Source organism: Macaca mulatta, chromosome Y, assembly GCF_049350105.2.
Source record: "Macaca mulatta isolate MMU2019108-1 chromosome Y, T2T-MMU8v2.0, whole genome shotgun sequence".
NCBI classification, from domain to species: Eukaryota; Metazoa; Chordata; class Mammalia; order Primates; family Cercopithecidae; genus Macaca; species Macaca mulatta.
The window spans coordinates 4,762,516-4,784,048 of NC_133427.1; the positions used below are offsets into that span (position 1 = coordinate 4,762,516).

A 21,533-nucleotide genomic window follows, 5' to 3' on the forward strand; every position below is an offset into this window, starting at 1 on the left:
CAAATTAAATATTAAAATATTAAGTAATAAAAATTAGAACAGAATGCAATCAAACTGAAATCAGGAAATCAATAAAAAACAAGTCAATGAAACCAAACTAGTTCTGTGAAAAGATCCATACATCAATAAGCCCCTACCTTTCAGGTTAACAAAAAAAGAAATAAGACACAAATAACTCACATCAGAAATGAAAGCGCAATAATAACTATGGATGCCGTGGACATTAAAAGGATAATAAGAGAATGCAATTAAAAAATGCCCAAAAAATGTAGAGGAAGTGAACCAACTTCTTGAAACACATTTGCCAAAACTCACATAATCTGAATAAGTACATATCTAGTAAAAAAAATTCAAGGCAATAATAAATAATCTTCTAAAAAAGAAGGCTATAGTCCTACATCAGCTCACTGGTGAATTCTACCAACATCTGGGGGAAAAAACTACAATTCTCTGAAGAAAGAAACAAAGTACTTGCTAACTCATTTTACATGGCCAGTACTACCCTAAATCCAAAATCAGAAAGACATTTCAAGAAGCAAAAACTACAAATCAAAATATCTTGTAAATATGATATGAAAATGCTCAGCAAAATACTAGCAAATGAAATACAACCTATTTTGCAATCCAACCAAGTGGGATTTATCCCAGATGTGCAGAGACAGTTTAACTGAAAATCAATTAATGTAACCCATTAAATCAAAGGGCTTAAAAAAATCACATGACGGCAGGCCATGGGGATCACTGTAATCCCAACACTATGGGAGGCTTAGGTGGGCAGATGGCTTGAACTTAGGAGTTCAAGACCAGCCTGGGTAACATGGTGAAACCCTGACTCTACTAAAAATACAAAAATTAGCCAGGTGTGGTGGTGCAGGCCTGTATTACCAGCTACTCTGGAGGCTGAGTTGGGAGGATTGCTCGAGACTAGGAGGCAGAGGTTGCAGTGAGCTCAGAACACACCACTATACTCCAGCCTGGGCAACAGAGTGAAACCAAATCTCAAAAAATATTAGTAATTAAAAAATAAAAGGTTTACAGATTGGGAAGGAAGAAATAAAACTGCTCTCTCCATGGGCAAGATAATGTATGTAGATAATCTGAAGGAAGTGACCAAAAAAAAGGCCTCTTGAAATTTTTAACTCACAATTGCATGATCTAAGAGTAATATGAAGAAAGACAACTGTTTCTTTTATTTTTTGAGATGGAGTTTCACTTGTGTTACCCAGGCTGGAGTGGAATGGTGTAATCTTGGCTCATAGCAACCTCCGCCTCCCAGGTGCAAGTGATCCTCCAGCCTCAGCCTCCCAAGTAGTTGGGACTACAGGCAAGTGCCACCAGGCCTGCCTAATTTTTTTGTATTTTTAGTAGAGACAGGGGTTTCATCATGCTAGCCAAGCTTGTATCCAACTCCTGACCTCAGGTGATACTCTCCTTGGCCTCCCAAAGTATTGGGATTATAGGTATGAGCCACTGTGCCCCACCAATTGTTTCTTAAATACCTGCAATAAACTAGCAGAATTTGGTATTAAAAACACAATACTCTTTACATAGCATTCCCAAAATAAAGTAGGTGTAATTCTAGCAAACATGTACAAGATCTATATGAGTAAAATAACAACAATAAAAAAACAAACTGATGAAGATACCAAAGAAGAAATAGAGAAATATTCCTGGAAAAGAACACTCAATTCTAGCAAGTTATTACACTTTGTGGATATAAACCAATATTAATGTTTACATGAAGAGATATATTTGTAGTACGTACTGCCTTAGAATATTGTACAATTTTTTTTTTTTTAAGTATACAGTGTCTTGCTCTGTCTTTGAGACTGCAGGGCAGCGATCAAAGTTAACTATAATCTCCAACTCCTGGGCTCAAACAATGTGCCCATTTCAGCATCCTGAATATCTAGGAGAGGTGTGCACCGCTATACCTGGCTAATTTTTGTACTTTTGGCTATGCTGCCCAGTCTGGTGTTGAACTTTTGACCTCAAAAGATTCTCTCACCTCAGCCTCAAAAGTGCTGAGATTACAGAAATAAGCCACTGCATGTAGCTAAAAAAAATTTTTTTTAGACTTTTTGTGAAGACAGTCTTGCCATGTTACCCAAGCTGGTCTCATACTCCTGGCCTCAAGGGATCCTCTGACCTCAGCCTCTCAAAGCACTGGGATTACAGGTTTGAGCCACTAAGTCCGGCAGTTCTTCTGTGTCTCAACCTCTGTTCACATAGAGCTCTCCAGAACAGACTTTTGTGAGCTATTTTAATTTCTCTAATAATGATTATTTCACCTCTGCCATTTCGTGTTTTGTACATGTATGCAACTTCTTTATCTTGAAGCAACTTTTGAATGTTCTGTCTGCTTTTATTCACCAGGGGAAGAACATTAAGGCATACTTTCTAAAAATTTCTACATTATTAATTTCTGAATGTCTATTTCATTTATATCCCATTTAAAACATTTTCTTATAATATAATATGAAGTTAAATTCATAGAATACGACTATGCCTAATATTCTTTTACATAAAAACCGGATTTGGCTTACCTTTTACATAGAATTTTTGTGTTTATGTGAATAAAATCTGCCTTTAAGTATCAAAACTTATACCAAAACTTATGGTGCTAAAGCTAATTCTAACTTATGAATTACTTTAAGAAATAATGTAGGCTGGGGGTGGTGATTATTAATCCTGTGATCCCAGCACTTTGGGAGGCTAAGGTGGGCAGATCACTTGAGGTTAGGAGTTCGAGACCAGTCTGGCCAACACGGCAAAACCTTTTATCTACAAAAATACAAAACTTAGTTGGGCATGGTGGCACGTGCTGTAATCTCATGTGCCTGTAATCCCAGCTGCTCTGGAGGGTGAGGCAGGGTAACTGCTTGCATATGGGAGGAGGAGGTTGCAGTGAGGTGAGAATGTAGCACTGCCCTCCAACCTGGGTGACAGAACAAGACTCTGTCAAAAATAAATAAATAAATAAATAAAATAAATAATCAATAAATCAAGTAAACATTCCATTCATATTTAAAATAGCTTAAATGAAGAATTATTCACAGTAACATTATTTCTAATTTTCACAATTATTAATTAAACCGGTCAAAGTAGATCACTGACATTATACAATACAGTTCTACTTGTACTAATAGTAACTTCCAAGACATAAGTTAAAAAAAAAACAAAAACAAGAGTCAAAGAGAATATGCTCACTACATACAATTTGAATAAAATAAAGGAAAACAAAAACAAATTATACAAATACATCTGTGAATTTACCTAAACAATTAAAAGATTTTTGTACAATACTCAAACAACTATTAACACTGGTGGCTGCTTTGGAAATAAATATAGTTAAGAGGCAGAGGGAGGAAGAAGTCACAGACCCCCCTTCTTTTCATTCTGTACAAACCATATGCAAAATTATGCAGTATTATAATAACAAAATGAATGTTAAAATATCATTAGTTTCTAAATCTGAAAGACTAGTCAGAAAATCCATCTTTAAAAACCATCTAGTTTTCCTTTAAAATTTTTTATAGTAAATTTTAATTTCTAGCTGGGAGCAGTGACTCATGCCTGCAATCCCAGCACTTTGGGAAGCTGAGGTGGGTGCATTACCTGAGGTCAAGAGTTTGAGACCAGCCTGGCAAATGTGGTGAAACCCCTTCTCTTCTAAAAATACAAAAATCAGCCAAGTATGGTGGCAGGTGCCTATAATGCCAGCTACTAAGGAGGCTGAGGCAGGAAAAATGCTTGAACCTGAAAGGTGGAGGTTGTAGTGAGCCCAGATCACACCATTGCACTCCAGCCTGGGCAACAACAGTGAAACTCTGTCTCAACAACAATAAAAAAATTAATTTATGTGAATAAGACTGGAGCAGCAACTCGCCCATTCAAGTTTTCTACTTCTGGGTAAAATTTCATCATTTATATTCTGCTAGGAAAAAGCTTCTAGATTTTAACAATTGTTATATTTTTATACAGTAGTTCTAAAATACCTTCTATTAACACATCTGTAACCCTGTAGCAAATTTCTTCATTACTTCTAACATTTTTGCTTTTTTGCACCTGTGAGAAATATCCATTTGATCTTTTCAAGGATTCAACTTCTGGATTCATTTAGGCAATTTCTAAATACAAAACTAAAATAAAGTAGGCTTAAGGAGTTACTGTGTTAAAAATATGTACAAATAATACCAAAAGAAGTAACAATAGATGATGACATGCTCCTGTTATCTTATTAAAACGAACAAAAAATAGCCAAGAAGAAAACTAATACATTTAGAGATGTTACTGCATATGTTGCATGCAAACAGCATTTGTGTATACTTACTTTATATATGGGTCTTTAAACATTTCACAACTTGCATTATATGAAAGGTCAAATAACAATCCATTATGTATATATTTAGATACACCCTCCCTGTTTTCTTTATCCATTCATCTTTCAATGGCCATGTAGTTTGTTTCTACATCTTGGCTGTTGCAAATAATCCTACAATTAGTATGAAGTGGAGACACGTGCTGATGTTGTTTCCTTTGGATATACATGAAGTGAATGGCCGGATTATATGGTAGCTCTATTTTTAATGTTTAAAGTAACCTTCCTCTGTTTTCCATAATGGCAGTACCAATTTATATCCCCCACCAGGACTGTATGGTTCATTCTCTTTTCTCCACATCCTCAGTAACACTTTTAACTTTTTGATAACATCCACTGATGTAGTGAGGCTTTGTGCCCCGACCCAAATCTCATCTTCAGTTGTAATCCCCACTAATACCCATGTGTCAAAGGAGAAACCAGGTACATGGGGGTGGTTTCCTCTATGCTGTTTTTGTGACAGTGAGTTCTCACAAGATCTAATGGTTTTATCTCTCTGCTTGACAATTCTGCTGTCTGCCGCCTTCTGAAGAAGGTGCCTGCTTTCCCTCACCTTCTGCCATGATTGTAAGTTTCCTGAGGCCTCCCCAGTCACGCAGAACTGTGAGTCAATTAAACCTCTTTCCTTTCCAAATCTCCCAGTCTTGGGTATGTCTTTATTAGCAGTGTGAAAACGGACTAATATAGCCATCCTAAGATACGCGGTGATATTTCACGATGGACTTGATTTGAAATTCCCTGATTAGTTTTACTAAGCAGTGTGTCATATACTTGTTGACTGTTAGTATACTTTCTTTGGAAAAATGTCTATCCAGGTCCTTTTGCCCACTTTTACTTGTGAGTTACTTTTAGGTTACTGAGTAATATGGATTTTGGAGATATTGGGGTATTAAGCCTTATTGGAATTTATGGTTTCCAAATATCATCTCCCAAACTTCTTGGATGCTTCTACCTTTGCTGACTGCTTTCTTTGCTGTATACAAGCTCTTCAGTTTGATGCAATTTACCTATTTTTACTTTTATTACCTATGTCTTTAGTGCCATATCCAGAAAAATCAATGCTAAGATCAATGTCATGCAGCTTTCCCTGCTGTTTTCTTCTATTATGGTTTTAAGTCTTATGTTTATAAGTCCTCAATTCATTTTGAGTTGCTTTTTGTGTATGGTGTAAGATAAAAATCTAATTCCATTTTTATACATGTAGATGTCCAGCTTTCCCAAAACAACTTACTGAAAAGACTATCCTTTTCCACTGTATTTTCTTGGGTCCTTTGTCAAATATCAGCTGACCCTATGTATGTGGGGTTTTCTTCCAGGCTGTCCATAAAGTAGTATTGGTCTATGTATTTTTTTTACATACCAGTCACTATTTTACCATTTTCATTACTATCGCTTTATAATATATTATAAAATCAGGAAGTGTAATGCCCCAGCCTTGTTTATCTTGTCCAAGATTCCTTTAGCTCTTCAGGGTGTCTTCTGATTCCACACAAATTTTACAATAGTTTTTTGTATTTCTGTGCACATGCCATTGGAATTTTGAGACATCACTTAGTGTAGTTGTACATTATGATAAATACTGATTCTTCTAATCCATGAACATGGAGAGACCTTGCTATTTATTTCTGTCATCTTCAGTTTCCTTCACTGATGTTTAACATAGTCCAGGCTACAGATCTTTCCATTTCTTTTGGGGATGATTTGTTATTAACACACACAAATACTATGATGTTTGTATGTTAACTCTGTATCCTGAAGCTTTAATAAATTTGGTTTTGTTTTCTTTTTAGTTCTAATAATTTTTCCTGGAGGTGATTAGGTTTTTTTTTTTTTTCATCTACAAGATCATGACTTCTGCAAACCAAAACTTCTTTTCCTTTTTCTTCCCAATAAGTATTTTTCTATCTCTTTATCATGCCTAACTGCTCTGGCTAGGACTTCTAGTTCCATGTGGAACAGGAGTAGTAAAAGTGGGCATCCTTGTCTTGCTCCTGATCTTAGTGAAAAAGCTTTCCATTATCCCCAATTGAGTATGATGTTAACTGTAGATCTGTGATATATGGCCTTAATTATGTTGAAATACATTCCTTATGTAATTTATTGAGAATTTTTATCATGTGAAAACATTGAGTTTTTGTCAAATGCTTTTAATCCAGCTACTGAGATAATCATATAATCATCTATCTTTCATCATGTTTATGTAGTATATCACATTGATCAGTTTGTCAATGTTTGCATGATCACTACATCCTACAGATAACGGCCTATTGATCGTACTATGTTAGTCTTTCAATGTGTAACTGAATTTGGATTGGCAATACTTTTTAGTACTTTTATCTCTTGTTAGTATTTTTGCTGGTATTTTATTAAGAACTTACACTGATTTTAGCAATTAATGTCATCATCGTAACAACACAGTAAGGGTAAATCATATGTTTATCCAAAAAGCTACAAAGCCTATTTAACTGGCTATTGAAAGATTATGAAAAAGAAAAGCTCTGCAAATTTTAGAAAATGTAATTATCAGGTGGCAGAAGATACTATAAGGATATGAGAAAACCTAGCTGACAGTCTTTCCTTTACTGGTTAAAAATTAGGAAAATCAAATCTACATATGTATTCACACAATACTACATTTTATACTTCAGCCTACTTATAGAAGATAAACGCTTGTATCAGAATTTTTTAAATTAGGACGACATTCTTATATTAACAAGAAAGGTATCATTGAGATAAAGAATTCCACTGAATATGTCAACTGACATGAAAGCACACTACCCATTTTTCCACTTTTGAGAAGACTGTACTCAGTTTAGACTTCATGTCCCCACTCTGTTATACTGACCTTTACTACACAAAGAACAGGTATAGTCTAATTTTTAAAGATTCAAATATAAAAATTCTGTAACTTCAGTGATTACTCACTGAAGAATTTTTTATATTTGTATCTTTAAAAATTAGATTATATGTCATTTAAAATTCATATATTTCTTTCCTTTGATACAAATTGAGATTATTTCAATATCTTCAACTGTACAAACCATACTAATAGGTAGAATGCATTTAAAATTAGTTTCTCTCTATTATGTGATATGTGTCCACACCCAAATCTCACCTTGAATTGTAGTCCTCATAATCCCCAGGTACCGTAGGAGGGACCCAATGGGAGATATTAATAATTTAATAATGGGGGCAGTTACCCTCATGCTATTCTCGTAATACTGAGTTCTCACAAGATCTGGTGTTTTTATAGGAGGCTTTTCCCTCATTGCTCAGCACTTCTCCTTCCTGTCACCATATAAAGAAGGATGTGTTTGTTTCCCTTCTGCATGATTGTTAAGTTTCTTGAAGCCTCCCCAGCCATGCTGAATTAAGTCAATTAAACCTCTTTACTTTATACATTACCCAGTTTAGGGGATGTCTTTATTAGCAGCATGAGAATAGACTAATACATCAGGCGTGTTTAATGTTAGAATCAAAAATAGTTTCAAGATATTTTACTGTCAAGTATAATTTTCACCAGTTCTTGTCATTTACTGGGGTCATAAAAAATTATCTAACTGGGGCCAAGCACAGTGGCTCACAACTGTAATCCCGGCGCTTTGGGAGGCTGAAATGCAAGGATCACTTCAGCCCAGGTGTTTTGAGATCAGCTTTAAAAACACAGCAAGACCCTATCTATAATAAAAATTAAAATAAACTGGCTTGGATGTTAGTAGTCCAAGTTGCTCCAGGGGTTGAAAGGGAGGATGGCTTGAGTTGAGGAGTTCAAGGCTGCAGTGAACTAAAATTGTCCCCCTAATGTACTCCAGCTTGGGCAACAAGGGACACCTGATCTCTTAAAAAATAAAATAATAAAATTACTTTTCCTATATCAAAAGATTAAGAAAATGTTTTTAAAACAGCAACAACATAATAAATGAAAAAAATACATACCCTAAACTTGGAATGGCACGTTAAGAATTTTTATTCACGACACTCACGAAAAAGATGGGCAATTCTTAACCCATTTATGCCTAGTGTTCCACTATTGGAACGCTAAGCATATGGGGTTTTTTCATATCCTACCGCTTAAGGTCATCGCCAAGGTATGTCTGCAAAAATTCAAAAAATTGCAACCTCCACCACAAATGGATTTAAATGCATTTTGTAAAACAAAATCAATCTGTAGGTTAGAATATCCCAACTTAAAGGTGTATCAACTTTGATTCAGTAAATCTAAGGCCACCGTGTGTATCTTGTGGAGCACAGGGAGAAGTGAGGTAGAGAAACACATAGATAACTCTTAAAAACTTCCCACGAAGCTTGTCACAGCTGAGTTAAAGAACCAGCCAGTTAAATGTTCTGTGTCTTACTGAATCACATAGTAACATTAAGAATGGAAAATACAGCATCTTTCCTGTCTTGCATATAATCCTGCATCAAATCTACTTCTCTACAACACTATTTTCTACTTGTACTAGAAACATAAGGGCAGACCTAAAAAATTACATAGGTGTGTTAATAAGCTTCCCCCACCATGAAATTGTTTGTTTTTTGTTTTTCCTTAAGACAGGGTCTCACTCTGCCACACAAGTTAGGGTGCAGTATCACACCACACTGCAGCCTCTGACTCTTCAAGCAAACCTCCAGCCTCAGCCCTCAAAGTAGCTGGAACTATGGGCACATGCCACTACACTTAGCTAACAATTAATTATACAGACCAGTCTCACATTGTGTTGCCCAGGCTGGTGTCAAACACCTGGGCTCCTGCATCGGTCTCTCAAAATGCTGAAATTAAGACATGAGCCACCATGCCCAACATGGTTATTAAATCTCTCTTTATTTCACAATTTAAATTCAAAACGTTCAGCTACTCATAATACACAGAAATGCTACCAATTTTTGTAAGTCTACCAACTCCACCACAAACTGTTAATCCATATGTTACTACAGTCTTAATACTATATAACAAAATCCGCTACACAAAGCAAAGTATTAAAAAAAAAAGCTGAAATAACTTTAAAAACACAACAGCCTTGAAGTAGTGGTAACTATCATTTCAAATGGTATGATGTTTAAAAGATACCGCAATCTTAAAGAAAAACAGAAAACTTCAATAACAATGACTTATTACAATCATTCATGAATACTTTAAAATAAAAGTAGACATAACATCCAGGGTTAAATGAAAGCTTTTTAAATAAAGGCAAATTATATTAAGTCAAAGCACTGCACACATGGCAAATATTGTATTTGGGAAATAAATAAGTATAGAGGCAAATTATATGAAGTCAAAGCACTGCACACATGGCAAATATTGTATTTGGGAAATAAATTAAAATACAGAGTTTAAGGTAGTTACAGAAACTGCTATATACAAATAGTAAATACAAATCTTAAATTCCTTCATTTGTCTTTAACAATTTGTTCACTAAACAAAATTTCAAACAAATTTAATGAGAGAAAAATACAAAATATATGAAAGAGTGTAATACCCACAACTCAAATTGTCTAGTATATTTATTTCATTTAAAGCCTGATATCTTCAAGTACATTTCATTTCATCTAAAGCATAGGTGACTGTTTTATTTTTGTTCTTAAATTAAAACACTTACCTGGGTTTCATACAAATGGGCAATATGAAATTGAACTGCAATGGATCATGGGAAAAGATCAGTTACAATAGAGTCTAATGTAATAAAGTAACAAAAAGTAGGGATAATATAAAATGTCAGACATAGGCAAATGCTAAAACTATGGAATATATATTTGACTAGCAGTGCAACTTCTGTTTTAAACAATATGCAATTAAACCTAACAAAGATCATGCCAAAAAAAAATATAAAAAATTAAGTAATATTGTAAACAATTTATTTATAACTCTAATAATCATCAAAATCCACAATAGGTAAGTATACGTCATAAAAAGTTCTTAACCGGAGTATTAAGAAAACATAAGCATTTAAGTTTGCATATCTCAATACATGGTATTCAAAATTTTACCTTAAAAACATAATATTTACTCTGTAATCAAGAAATGTTTTTCAATGTGTATGCTTTTCTTTATATTAAATCTTTTATTAACAACTTTTTTTAGGTTATAGATCAAATACTAGTAACAACATAAGGAAACCTAGTTTTCTTTTAATTCTTCAGAAATAGATCACTGTGGTCAAGAACAAACACAAATAGTCAAACTACCTAAAGAGCAAGACTCAAAACAATTTATTTGAAGACTCAAACAAGGCAGACTATTTGGTTTCTTTTTGCAGCCCTTCTTGATGCCCAATTCCCCATCACCAGAGCACACAACAAAATCACAACAGATAATTACAAGTCCAACTATTTGAATTTTATAGTTTTTATTCATTCATGATAAACACCTTTTCTTGTTTTAAGATGTATCTTTTAAAACTTTCAAAATTATAAACAGAATATTTATATTTTTAAAGAAAAGCCCCATAGCAATCATGAAATTCTGACATCCCTTTGTCTCTCCTCCCTTCTGAATCATCCCTCCTTGCTTCTCACACCATTTCTAAATCTCCTAAAAATAAGTTATACCTGGGATGGTTGATGCAATTACCAATTCCTAGCTAAACTCTTTCAGATTTGATTTAGTGAACCTGGGTAAATGTCTGGAAAGCAGCTTTCCAGTAAGTTCCCCATATCTAAAATTGGAGAACAATGCATTAGATAACCATAAATTCCTTTCCATAAGACAAAAATTACTCCAAAATTTTATAATTAACTAAAACAAACTTTCTGAAACTAAATTATTGCTTTGCAAAAGACAAATATAAAATGTAATCAGCCATAAAGTAAAAGAAAAACCTTTTTTTAAAGAAAAAGTATGATTTCAAGATAACCTCTCTCCCCCAAAAAATAAAAACAACAAAAGAAAAAAGTTTTCTTCATCTTCCCTCCCCTTTTCAGAGTTTTCCTTACCACATAAGATCCAGTTAATCAAAATCTCATGTCTCTGAATTGTCGGAGAGAAACTAGATGACAGATTAAGAAAAGGAAAAAAGTACCAGGTGCGGTGACTTGTGACTGTAGTCCCAGTATTGTGGGAGGCCCTGAGCCCAGGAGTTCAAGAACAGCCTGAGCAACATGGAAAAACCCTATCTCCACAAAAAATACAAAAATAAAAATAAAAATAAAAATAAAAATATTAGCCAGGCATTGCATGCCCCTTAAAGTTCCAGCTACTTGGGAGGCTGAAATAGGAAGATCACTTGAGCCTGGTATATAAAGGTTTCAGTGAGCCATGGTTGTACTAAATGCACTCAGCCTGGTCAACAGAGTGAGACCCTGACTCAAATGAAAAAACAAAATTAAAACACACACACACACACACCCCCTCCCCCCCCAAAGAGAAAACCAAAAACCAAAAACTATGTCCCATATCCCCCATATCTGTACCCACCAAACACACACACACACACACACACACACACACACACACACACACACACACCCCAAAGAGAAAACCAAAAACCAAACACTATGTCCCATATCCCCCATATCTGTACCCACCAAATAAATAGAAAAAGATTAGGGGTAATTGGTATCCTAATACTATCTGAACTTAAAATACAAATTTAGGCTGGAGTCCCAGGTCTCTGACCTCACCATCCCATAAAACAAAACATCATCTTTTGTAGGGTAAAAACCTCCACCTTTCATCCTTTCTTTTTTTTTTAAGACTGCGTGTTACTCTGTCACCCGGCCTTAGTGGCACAATCTCGCCTCACTGCAACCTCCGCCTCCTGGGTTCAGGCAATTCTCCTGCCTCAGCCTCCCGAGTAGCTGGGATTTCAAGTGTGCACCACTGCATCTGGCTAATTTTTGTACTTTTAGTAGAGATGGGGTTTTCACCATGTTGGCCAAGCCGGTCTCAAACTACTGACCTCAGGTGATCCACCCACCTCCACCTCCCGAAGTGTTGGGATTACAGGACTGGGCCAGTGCTCCCAGCCCATGTTTCATTCTTGTCTATACATTAAAAAGGAGTGTAACTATGTAACTTGGTATGCTTAATACGGCAATTTTCAATTATAGACTGCAATAGGTAAAAAATTGACATAAAAGGTCTTTAACATTCTAACATTTTTATTACAAAGGAAAATTGCATTATTTAAATTTTTATATTCTTTTTAAACATGGTTTTTCCCTAAAATATTAACTGTAGTCATTCATCTTCAAGAGTTCAAAAAACAAAATTTATTTTTTAAATTACACATTTTTAACTTATTCATAAATTTAAAATCTTTCCATTCATGTTTTGTTTAAAACTGGCTTTAAAAACTTTTGATATTTGCAACATCACCAAGTACACAAGAAAGTTTCAAAAAATAGGCTTACGGTATGTACAAATTCTAAGATATTAAAAGGTGAATTAATTTTGTAATATAAAAACATAGACACTACAAAAGGAGAAAAACTACCTAAAGTAAGTAATCACTATTTGTTAGTGCTCTGTGACATACCAGTCATTTCTATAGTTATCAAATAATAATACTGACTGTCTTTGGGCAAGAAAAATAGTACTCGAATCAACTCAACTCCAGTGACTTAAACTCTCTGAATCAGGCACATGCCTTCTACTTCTTTTCTCAAGAATGAACAAAAACAAAGGTATCAGTAGACAGAAAGGTATCATCAATATTCTTTGCTTGAAAGTATTTTGTTTAAAAATACTTACTTTCCGCACTGGACAAAGTACATGGATTACAGTCAATCAAGGCTAACTGAAAATGCTGCAGGAGAAAAGTAAAAATATTAATGCACTAAATTAAGAGTTGCATAAAATGACATTTTCTATTATAGCTTTTCAATGTCTATCATAATTTAACAAAGCTTACACCAATGCACTACACTAAACCAAATAAAATTACTATAATTCCAAATTTATTGTTGAAAATGTAAGTGTTAATCAAGTTATTTCCCCAAGATAGTTAAGAATGGAGGCTGTATGGAAGAATTTACTATATTTATATTTTTGTTTTATTAAAAAACTTCAGATATTTGAAGTAAACAAAATATTACGGTATAAATGAGACATGTAATTCAATTCACTATTTTAAAATCTGGAAAATACGATTATATTTTTAGAGCATTATAGCTTATCCAGACCTGAACTTCAGAAACCAACTTAGATAATATGAGAATTAACATAAAGAATAAAACATACCTAGTTTTACTGATTCTTCAATGTCACTGTATATCAAAACATTTAAAACCTGTATGTACAACCTACTGAAACACATCAAGTAACTATTTTCAAATTCACATGTGAAATGTAGTTGTTCTTTGCCAATAACTTTTTTTTTCATTTATTGACAAAAGAAGAAACTGGACCTCAAGCACTAAGCAGGGTGCTTTTAAACATATTTAAAACAGGGTGCTAAACATTTTAAATGTATGTGAATTGTGTATATAAAATATCTAATCAATCATGAAATATTAAAACACTTATATTTCTACTCTAAATATATCATATAAGCTTATGCAGAATGCAAACCAACTTGTAGTTCTGTCCACAGATAGAATGAATAATTGCTAAAATCACACAGTAATTAATGTTTATAATCTATGAACTATTTAACTAAAGATAATAGGCCTTAAAACTCATTTAAATAAGAAATGCACACATCTCTTTCAAACATCCTACAAACTATTCCCATAAATATTCGATTTTCAGAGCCTCCACTAACTTTCAAGAATAATCAACCATGATACCAACAAAGATCAAGCTACTTTAAAAGTCAACTACAAAAAGATCATTACCTACAACGAAAGTATTAAAATTGTACTAAAGATACTAATATTTAATGTTTAAAATGACAATATACATAGTCAAATCATAAGTTGTTTGTAAAAATAAATTATATTCAACGATGTTTAAAAACTAAGTTTCAAGGGAAAAATCAATGTGGGAATCAGAGATCCTAAATACACCTAGTCAAATTGAGAACTGTCAATTAACAAAGAACAAAATTAATGTTTTCTACATGATATTACAATCAAAGAATGATCACAAATAGCATCAAGAGAGTGAACACTAGCTAGTAGACATGGGCTTGGCATCTGTGTTATAATATTTAAGTTAGACTTTTCAGCAAATGGTATTTTAAAAACTAAGTATCTGTATGAAAAAAAAAGTTGGGCCTCTCTTATGTCATATGCGAAAGTTAGCTTAAAATGGATCAGAGACATAAACTTAAGAGCTAAAACTATTAAAGTCTTAGAACAATAAACAGGAAAAACCTTTATGACATTGAATTTGACAGTGATTTCTTGGATATGACACCAGAGACACAGGTAACAAAAAAACAGATTTACTTAGCTTCATCAAAATTAAAAAATTTTGTACATGAATGAACCACAATCAAGATACTGAAAAGAAAAAAAAATGCAAATTATAAACTGGATAAGGAATTAAAATGCACAATACAAAATATGTTACAAAAAGACTGAAAAATTCAAAATAGGCAAAGGACTTGAACAGATATCTTGAATAATACAAATGGCCAATAAATACATGAAAACATCCTCAAAATTATTAGCTATTAGGAGAAATACAAATGAAAACCACAATGTGATACCAATTCACTCCCATTAGGATAGCTACTACCAAGCAAACAAACAGAAATGAAAAAGATTTGTTTTTCTTTTTTCTTTTTTTATTTATTGGCAAAGCAAAGAAGAAATTGGATCTCGAGCACTGAAAACAGGACTCAAACTCTGTGTACATCAATGTTCAAGGCAGCATTATTACAGCAGCTGAAGTGGAATAACACAAATGTTCACCACAGATTAAAGGATTAAGAAAATGTGGTTTAACTATAGAATATTATTCAGCCATATTCATCCCAAAGGAATGGGAAGATTCTGCCAGGGAGTCTGAGGTTGCAGTGAGCTCAGATCACACCACTGTTCTCCAGCTTTGATGACAGAGTGAGACCTTGTCTCAAAAAAAATACAGAAAACAAAAAGGAATTCTGATACATGGCACGACATTGATGAAAACCTGAAATATGCCAAGTCAAATAAGCCAGATATAAAATGACAAACATTGTACAAGTCCACTTATATAAGACACGCAGAGAGTTCTACTGGGAGCCAGAAAGTAGAAGAATAAAGGAACTCCCAGGTACTTGGAGGAAAAGAGAATGGCAAAGTATTGATTTATGGGTAGAAAAGTTTTGTATAGGATAATGTAAAGTTCTGAAAACAAGTGGTAATGGTTACACTGCATTGTAAATAATGCCACTAAAATGTACACTAAAATAGTTAAAAGGATAAATTTCATGTTACGTATATCTTCCACAATAGCAACCAAACAAAAAAGACAAAACCTAAAAGTATTGAGGCTCCATTTAACTTATGAAGTTACCATTTAACTTCGTTTTTTAAAACTTACCACTTGAAACACATTCTGAAATTGGTAACTCATAATCAAATAGGCTTTTAATGATAAATACTTCATCAATCATTAACGAGAGATGATAATATACAAAGGGGTTCAGAATATGCCACCCCAAAATATGCGATTTTGACATAAATATTACTTTGAGCTACAGGCAAATAAGAAACAGGCACAATAAAACTCTCCATCCTCTTTTCTACTTGAAAGGACAGGGTGATTCTTAATTTCTGAAGACAACTCTATACTCTTATAAACCTAAAGGCAGCACAGGAGTAATCTATATAACTTCTCCCAAATATTTACCTTTCCACAATTTGCTTCCCCTAGAAACTTCAAGTCCTTCCGTTTGTCTTGTCAGTTCTCTACAAATTTACTATTCTTTTGGTTACATCTCACAGCAGCCCATATTGTACACTCTTCTGAGTTACTCACAGAAAGAAAATAAAACTTCAGGACCCTCTAAATGTATGATGCCAAGAGGGAAGTTAAACCGTGGAAACTGAGTCACACAGAATGTTTGCAATTCTGTTTCTTATAGTTTCTTGGACAACAGCTCCTGCTCATTGATCTTGTTAAGTAAACAACTAAGAGACACCAGACATTCCCCCTTCCAATCACTCATCTTTGAGATTAATTGTCTCTTTTATCAGCCTAATTCAGACTGGATGGTGCCTAAGACCCCATGACAGTTACGTCTTTGTGTAAAATGTTGAATATACTTTCCTGAAAGATAAAGACTACCTCAACAAATCAGATTTTTGTTAACTCCGCAGTAACCCTTACATAGAAGAAAGCTTTGTCTGTATAAGCGAACCCAAACTTCTACACTTTGGAAAACTAACTTTCCTGGAATCTGTGTTTGCAGGGACCTTAGCTTTGCAATTGAATAAACTCTCCTTAAACATTATGCTGACCTTTTTGATTACTTAGGTTGACACTCATCACAAAGTTCTCTAGTGTATAATGTGCAATGCACACATTAATAAATTTGTTTATTTTTCTCTTGTTAGTCTTTTTGTCAGTCTAATATTCAGGGCCCCATCCAATGAACCTAAAAATAAATGAAGGCAAAAGTCTTTTTTTCATATAAGATCAAAACAATTGCAGACATTAGAAATAAAATGCTCAAAAAAAAATTGGACCATATCAATGTCAATTTCCTAGATGTTACCTTTGAGAAAAACTGATGGGTATAGGATCTTTTTTTGTATTACCTTTTATAATGATACATACATATTTTTGAAATAAAAATAATAAAAGCAAAACTGGGAAATAAAAACCTTATTTCCTGAAGAAAAACCCAACATTTGAACACTGTGAACATTTCTTTTATTTCCCCTTAGTTCTGTAGTTTGAATATTCCATTCAAAACTCATGTTGAAATTTAATTGGTATTGTGACATTATTAAGAGTAGAGATCTTTAAGAGGTGATTAGATCATAAGGGTTCCTTCTCATGAACAGATTAATGCTGTCATCAAAACAGTGGGTTCCTTAGAAAAAGGGTGAGTTTCACCTCATATCTTTCTATCTTGCTTTTAATGTGATGCCTTTCACCATGTTCTGACACAGCAAGAAGACTTTCTTCAGACGTGGTCCCAAGATCTAGGACTTCCTGGCCCCTTGAACTTCAAGTCAAATAAATCTCTTTCTTTATAAATTACCCAGTCTCTAGTACTCTATTGCAGGGGCAGAAATGAACTAAGACACTTGGTTTGCAAACTGAAATGTGGATCCTTAACATGCTAACAGAACAAGAGAATACAGACTATTTTTTAAGTATATGAAGTACTGGAAGCACAGAATACTTATTTTCCTCAACACAAAAAGGAAATCATAATAGCCACACTTCAGACTATACTATATTTTTAAGTAAAATGTGTCTTGAAATCATATTAAATATATGAGAATACAGGCCTTTCCTAAACAAGTCACCACAGGATAGAAACTGGCCTGAAAAGAAAATAATTTGGCCAGGTGCAGTGGCTCACTCCTGTAATCCCAGCACTTTGGGAGGCCCAGCACCTTGGGTGGATCACCTGAGGCCAGGACTTCAAGACCAGCCTGACCAATACGGTGAAGCCCTGTCTCTACTAAAAATACAAAAATTAGCTGGGCATAGTGGCAGGTGCTTGTAGTCCCAGCTACCCGAGAGGCTAAGACAGGAGAATTGTTTGAACCCAGGAGGCGGAGGTTGCAGTGAGCTCAGATTACGCCACTGCACTCCAGCCTGGGTGACAAAACCAAGACTCTGTTTCAAAAAAAAGAAAACAACTTTGTTGTCTGCCTCAGCAAACATCATCTCATCCTCTTAAAAAAAAAATCTTAGGCTAGGATTTAAACCTGCATTATGAAGCCTTTTCTGGATCTCCCCAGGCAATAATTTCTGTTGCCTAGACAGCAGTTTGATCAAAATGTTTTTGTACTAAGTATACAGAAACATTAGAAATAACTCAATAAAATATGATACTAATTTTAAAATCAATTTTAATATAACCATACTCCATTAAAACCAAACAAAAATATCTGTGTACTATTATAGCATTTTTCCTTCACATTCTAGGAAAGCAGTGTATCAAATATACATCTGCTAAATGTAAGCTATGCTAATTAAAGAAGCATTTCTGAATGTTTTCATCATGTTGTTCAGAAGGGGCATAGGATTTAAAACTCCTTTTTTTTGTTTGTTTGTTTTTTTTTTGAGATGGAGTTTCCTGTCACCAGGCTGGAGAGCAGTGGTGGCATCTCAGTTCACTAGAACCTCCGCCTCTCAGGTTGAAGCGATTCTCCTGCTTCAGCCTCCCCAGCAGCTAGGACTACAGGCACACACCACCATGCCCAGCTAATTTTTGTCTTTTCAGTAGATACAGTGTTTCACTCTGTTGGCCAGGGTGGTCTCAATCTCTTGACCTCATGATCCACCTGCCTCAGCTTCCCAAAGTGATACAGGCATGAGCCACTAAGCCCAGTGACAATTTAAAACTTATGAATTGCTTGTTTCTGTTTATTTATCCTTATTTTCCATTTAATATCTCTGACCAAGGTTGCAGGTAATTGACCTCAGAAAACAACACTGTGGGTAAGCGGGGACTACTGTATACTTATATGCTCTACTAATCTTTAAGAATTTCCTTGTAGAAAGGCAGGCATAATGGCACACACCAGTAGTCCCAACTACTTGGGCGTCTGAGGTGGAAGGATCACTCTGGGCAAGGAGTTCCAGGCAGTGTACTATGATCATGCCTGTGAATAGCCACTGCACTCAACCCTGGAAAACAGTGACAGCCAGTCTCTTAAAGTATAATTTCCTTATATAAAATATATTTTAAAATCTCTCATTCTTATTTATGATAAAAAATGTTATTCATCAATGTATACTTTGAGCTTGGTCAGTACTGAGCAAATAAAGCCCTCAAATATCCTTTTCATTTGACAGGTAAACTGCACGCCTACTAAGGCCACGTATTATGCATGTAACAATAAACAAACATAATCCCTCCACCAAAAAGCTCTAGCCAGAGAGAAATATTAAAGTAAATAATTATGCTCATCTGATCAATTCAGCAATGGCAAGAATTTCACATAAAAGTACAAGACATCCAGCACAGATCTAACCACCTACAAAAGGGTGCCTCCTTGAAAAAATGTTATTAAGATAGGACCTGCATAGATAAGTAAAAGTTACCATGAACGAGTTCTAAAAAACGCACTACAGAATAATAAGCATCTGGTAAGGGCCCAAAAAAACATGAAGGAGATAATACGAAATTGTATTGTCTTTTTCTATTCTGAACATAATAATAACAATAATAGAAAACTATTGAAGTGTTTAGGACAAAAAGTGAAAATCTGAGCTCCATTTAAAAATAATCTTCCTTTTTTAACAGACATCACTGCTGCTCCTTAATATTTTTAGTTATATTTCCAGACACATAAAAAGATTAACTCAGATTCCTTGAGTGTCAGGTGTGACCTGGTGAGCTAATAAATCAATTTTCTTTTTTTTTGAGATGGAGTCTCACTCTGTCACCCAGCTGGAGTGCAGTGGCGCAATCTCAGCTCACTGCAAGCTCCACCTCCGGGGTTCACGCCATTCTCCTGCCTCAGCCTCCCTGAGTAGCTGGGACTACAGGCGCCTGACACCATGCCCAACTAATTTTTTTTGTATTTTTAGTAGAGACAGGGTTTCACCTGTGTTAGCCAGGATGGTCTGGATCTCCTGACCTCCTGATCCGCCCATCTCAGCCTCCCAAAGTGCTGGGATTACAGGCGTGAGCCACCGTGCCCAGCCTAAATCAATTTTCTTAAAGGGAAAAAGATTAAACAGACATTTCTCAAAAGAAGACATACAAGCAGCAAACAGGTATATGAAAAAAAGTTCAACATCAATCATTAGGGAAAAGCAAATGAAAATTACAGTGAGATATCACCTCATAACATTTAAAGGTAGCTATTATCAAAAAGACAAAGTATCATGCTGATACAGTTACAGAGAAAAGGGAACCCTTAACAATGCTGGTGGGAATGTAAATTGGTGCAGTCATGTGGAAAAAAGTAAGCAGTTTCTCCTCAAAACTCAAACTACAATATGATCCAGCAATTCAGCTACTGGTATTTAACCAAAGGAAATGAAATCAGCAGCTGAAGAGACATCTGTCAAGTTTATTGCAGTACTATTTACAGTAGCCAAGATATGAGATCAACCTAAGTGTTCATCAATGATGGAACAAGGTAAGAAAATCTGATATATATGTGCATATATGTGTATGTATATATGTGTATATAATACGTACACACACTGTTCTTCCATTTACAAAGAAGAAAGTACCAGTAAGTTATTTCTTCTTTCAAATTAATGTAGTTACAACTCTGATGAGGAAAAAAAAAATGGTACTGCGTATATCGTTTCGCTTAAAGTTGAAGTTTCCAAGAAACTATTTGATGATGGTAAATGAGATCTTAAACTGTGCCGTCATTTATGGCCACACAGATGAACCAGGAGGACATTAAGACAAATACTGCATGATCTCAGTTATTCTAGAACATTGTTAAAAAATCTGATCTCATAGAAATATAGAGTAGAACAGTAGAATCAGAGGCCAGCAAAGACTGGAGGGACAGAATGAAGCAGAGAAATTAATCAAGGGGTACAAAATGACAGGTAGATAAGAGAAATAACTTCTGGTGTTCTACATAGCATAGCAAGCAGACTACAATAAGCAATATTATATAGTGTGTATCTCGAAATAACTAGAAAAAAGATTCCAAATGTCTTTCCATGAAGAAATGTCTGAGGTGATGAATACGCTAAAACTACCCAATGTATACATGTGTCAGAAGCATCACACTGTATCCCATGACTATGTTCAATTATTACGTGTCAATTAAAAATGAAATTTTAAATAATTTTAAAATTAAAAATATTCTGTTAAATATGATACTCTTTTTTTTTATTCAAGGCAACTTAGTAATCCCAAAACGATCTAAGGAATAAGGCCTGAGTTGTTTTGTTATATGCATTTATGATCTCTTACCACAGCAAATTTTTAGAGTTTAAAAAGTCCTCACTAACAACTCTATTTCATGACTTAATAATGTCAATCACAATTGATGTTCCATGAGTTTTAAACCAGACTCTGTCCTTAAATAAAACTATTTTATATTAACATGCAGATAGGGACTGCTGGTCTATGTGCTGTTATATAATTAAAAGCAATTTCAAAGACCACTTGGTTTC

The 21,533-nt window shown here is 34.5% G+C and overlaps 1 protein-coding gene across 27 annotated transcripts in view; it reads right to left on the reverse strand.

Moving 5' to 3' along the window:
* UTY (ubiquitously transcribed tetratricopeptide repeat containing, Y-linked) overlaps positions 1-21,533 on the reverse strand; it is a 210,932-nt gene that overhangs the window by 113,103 nt on the left and 76,296 nt on the right. For all 27 annotated transcript variants that reach the window (XM_015128642.3, XM_077989767.1, XM_015128647.3 and 24 more), the window contains exons 7-8: positions 13,071-13,125; positions 9,979-10,013 (exon numbers count right to left, since the gene is read on the reverse strand). In XM_015128642.3, the coding sequence (XP_014984128.2) occupies positions 9,979-10,013; positions 13,071-13,125 (90 nt within the window). The remainder of the gene's footprint in view (positions 1-9,978; positions 10,014-13,070; positions 13,126-21,533) is intronic.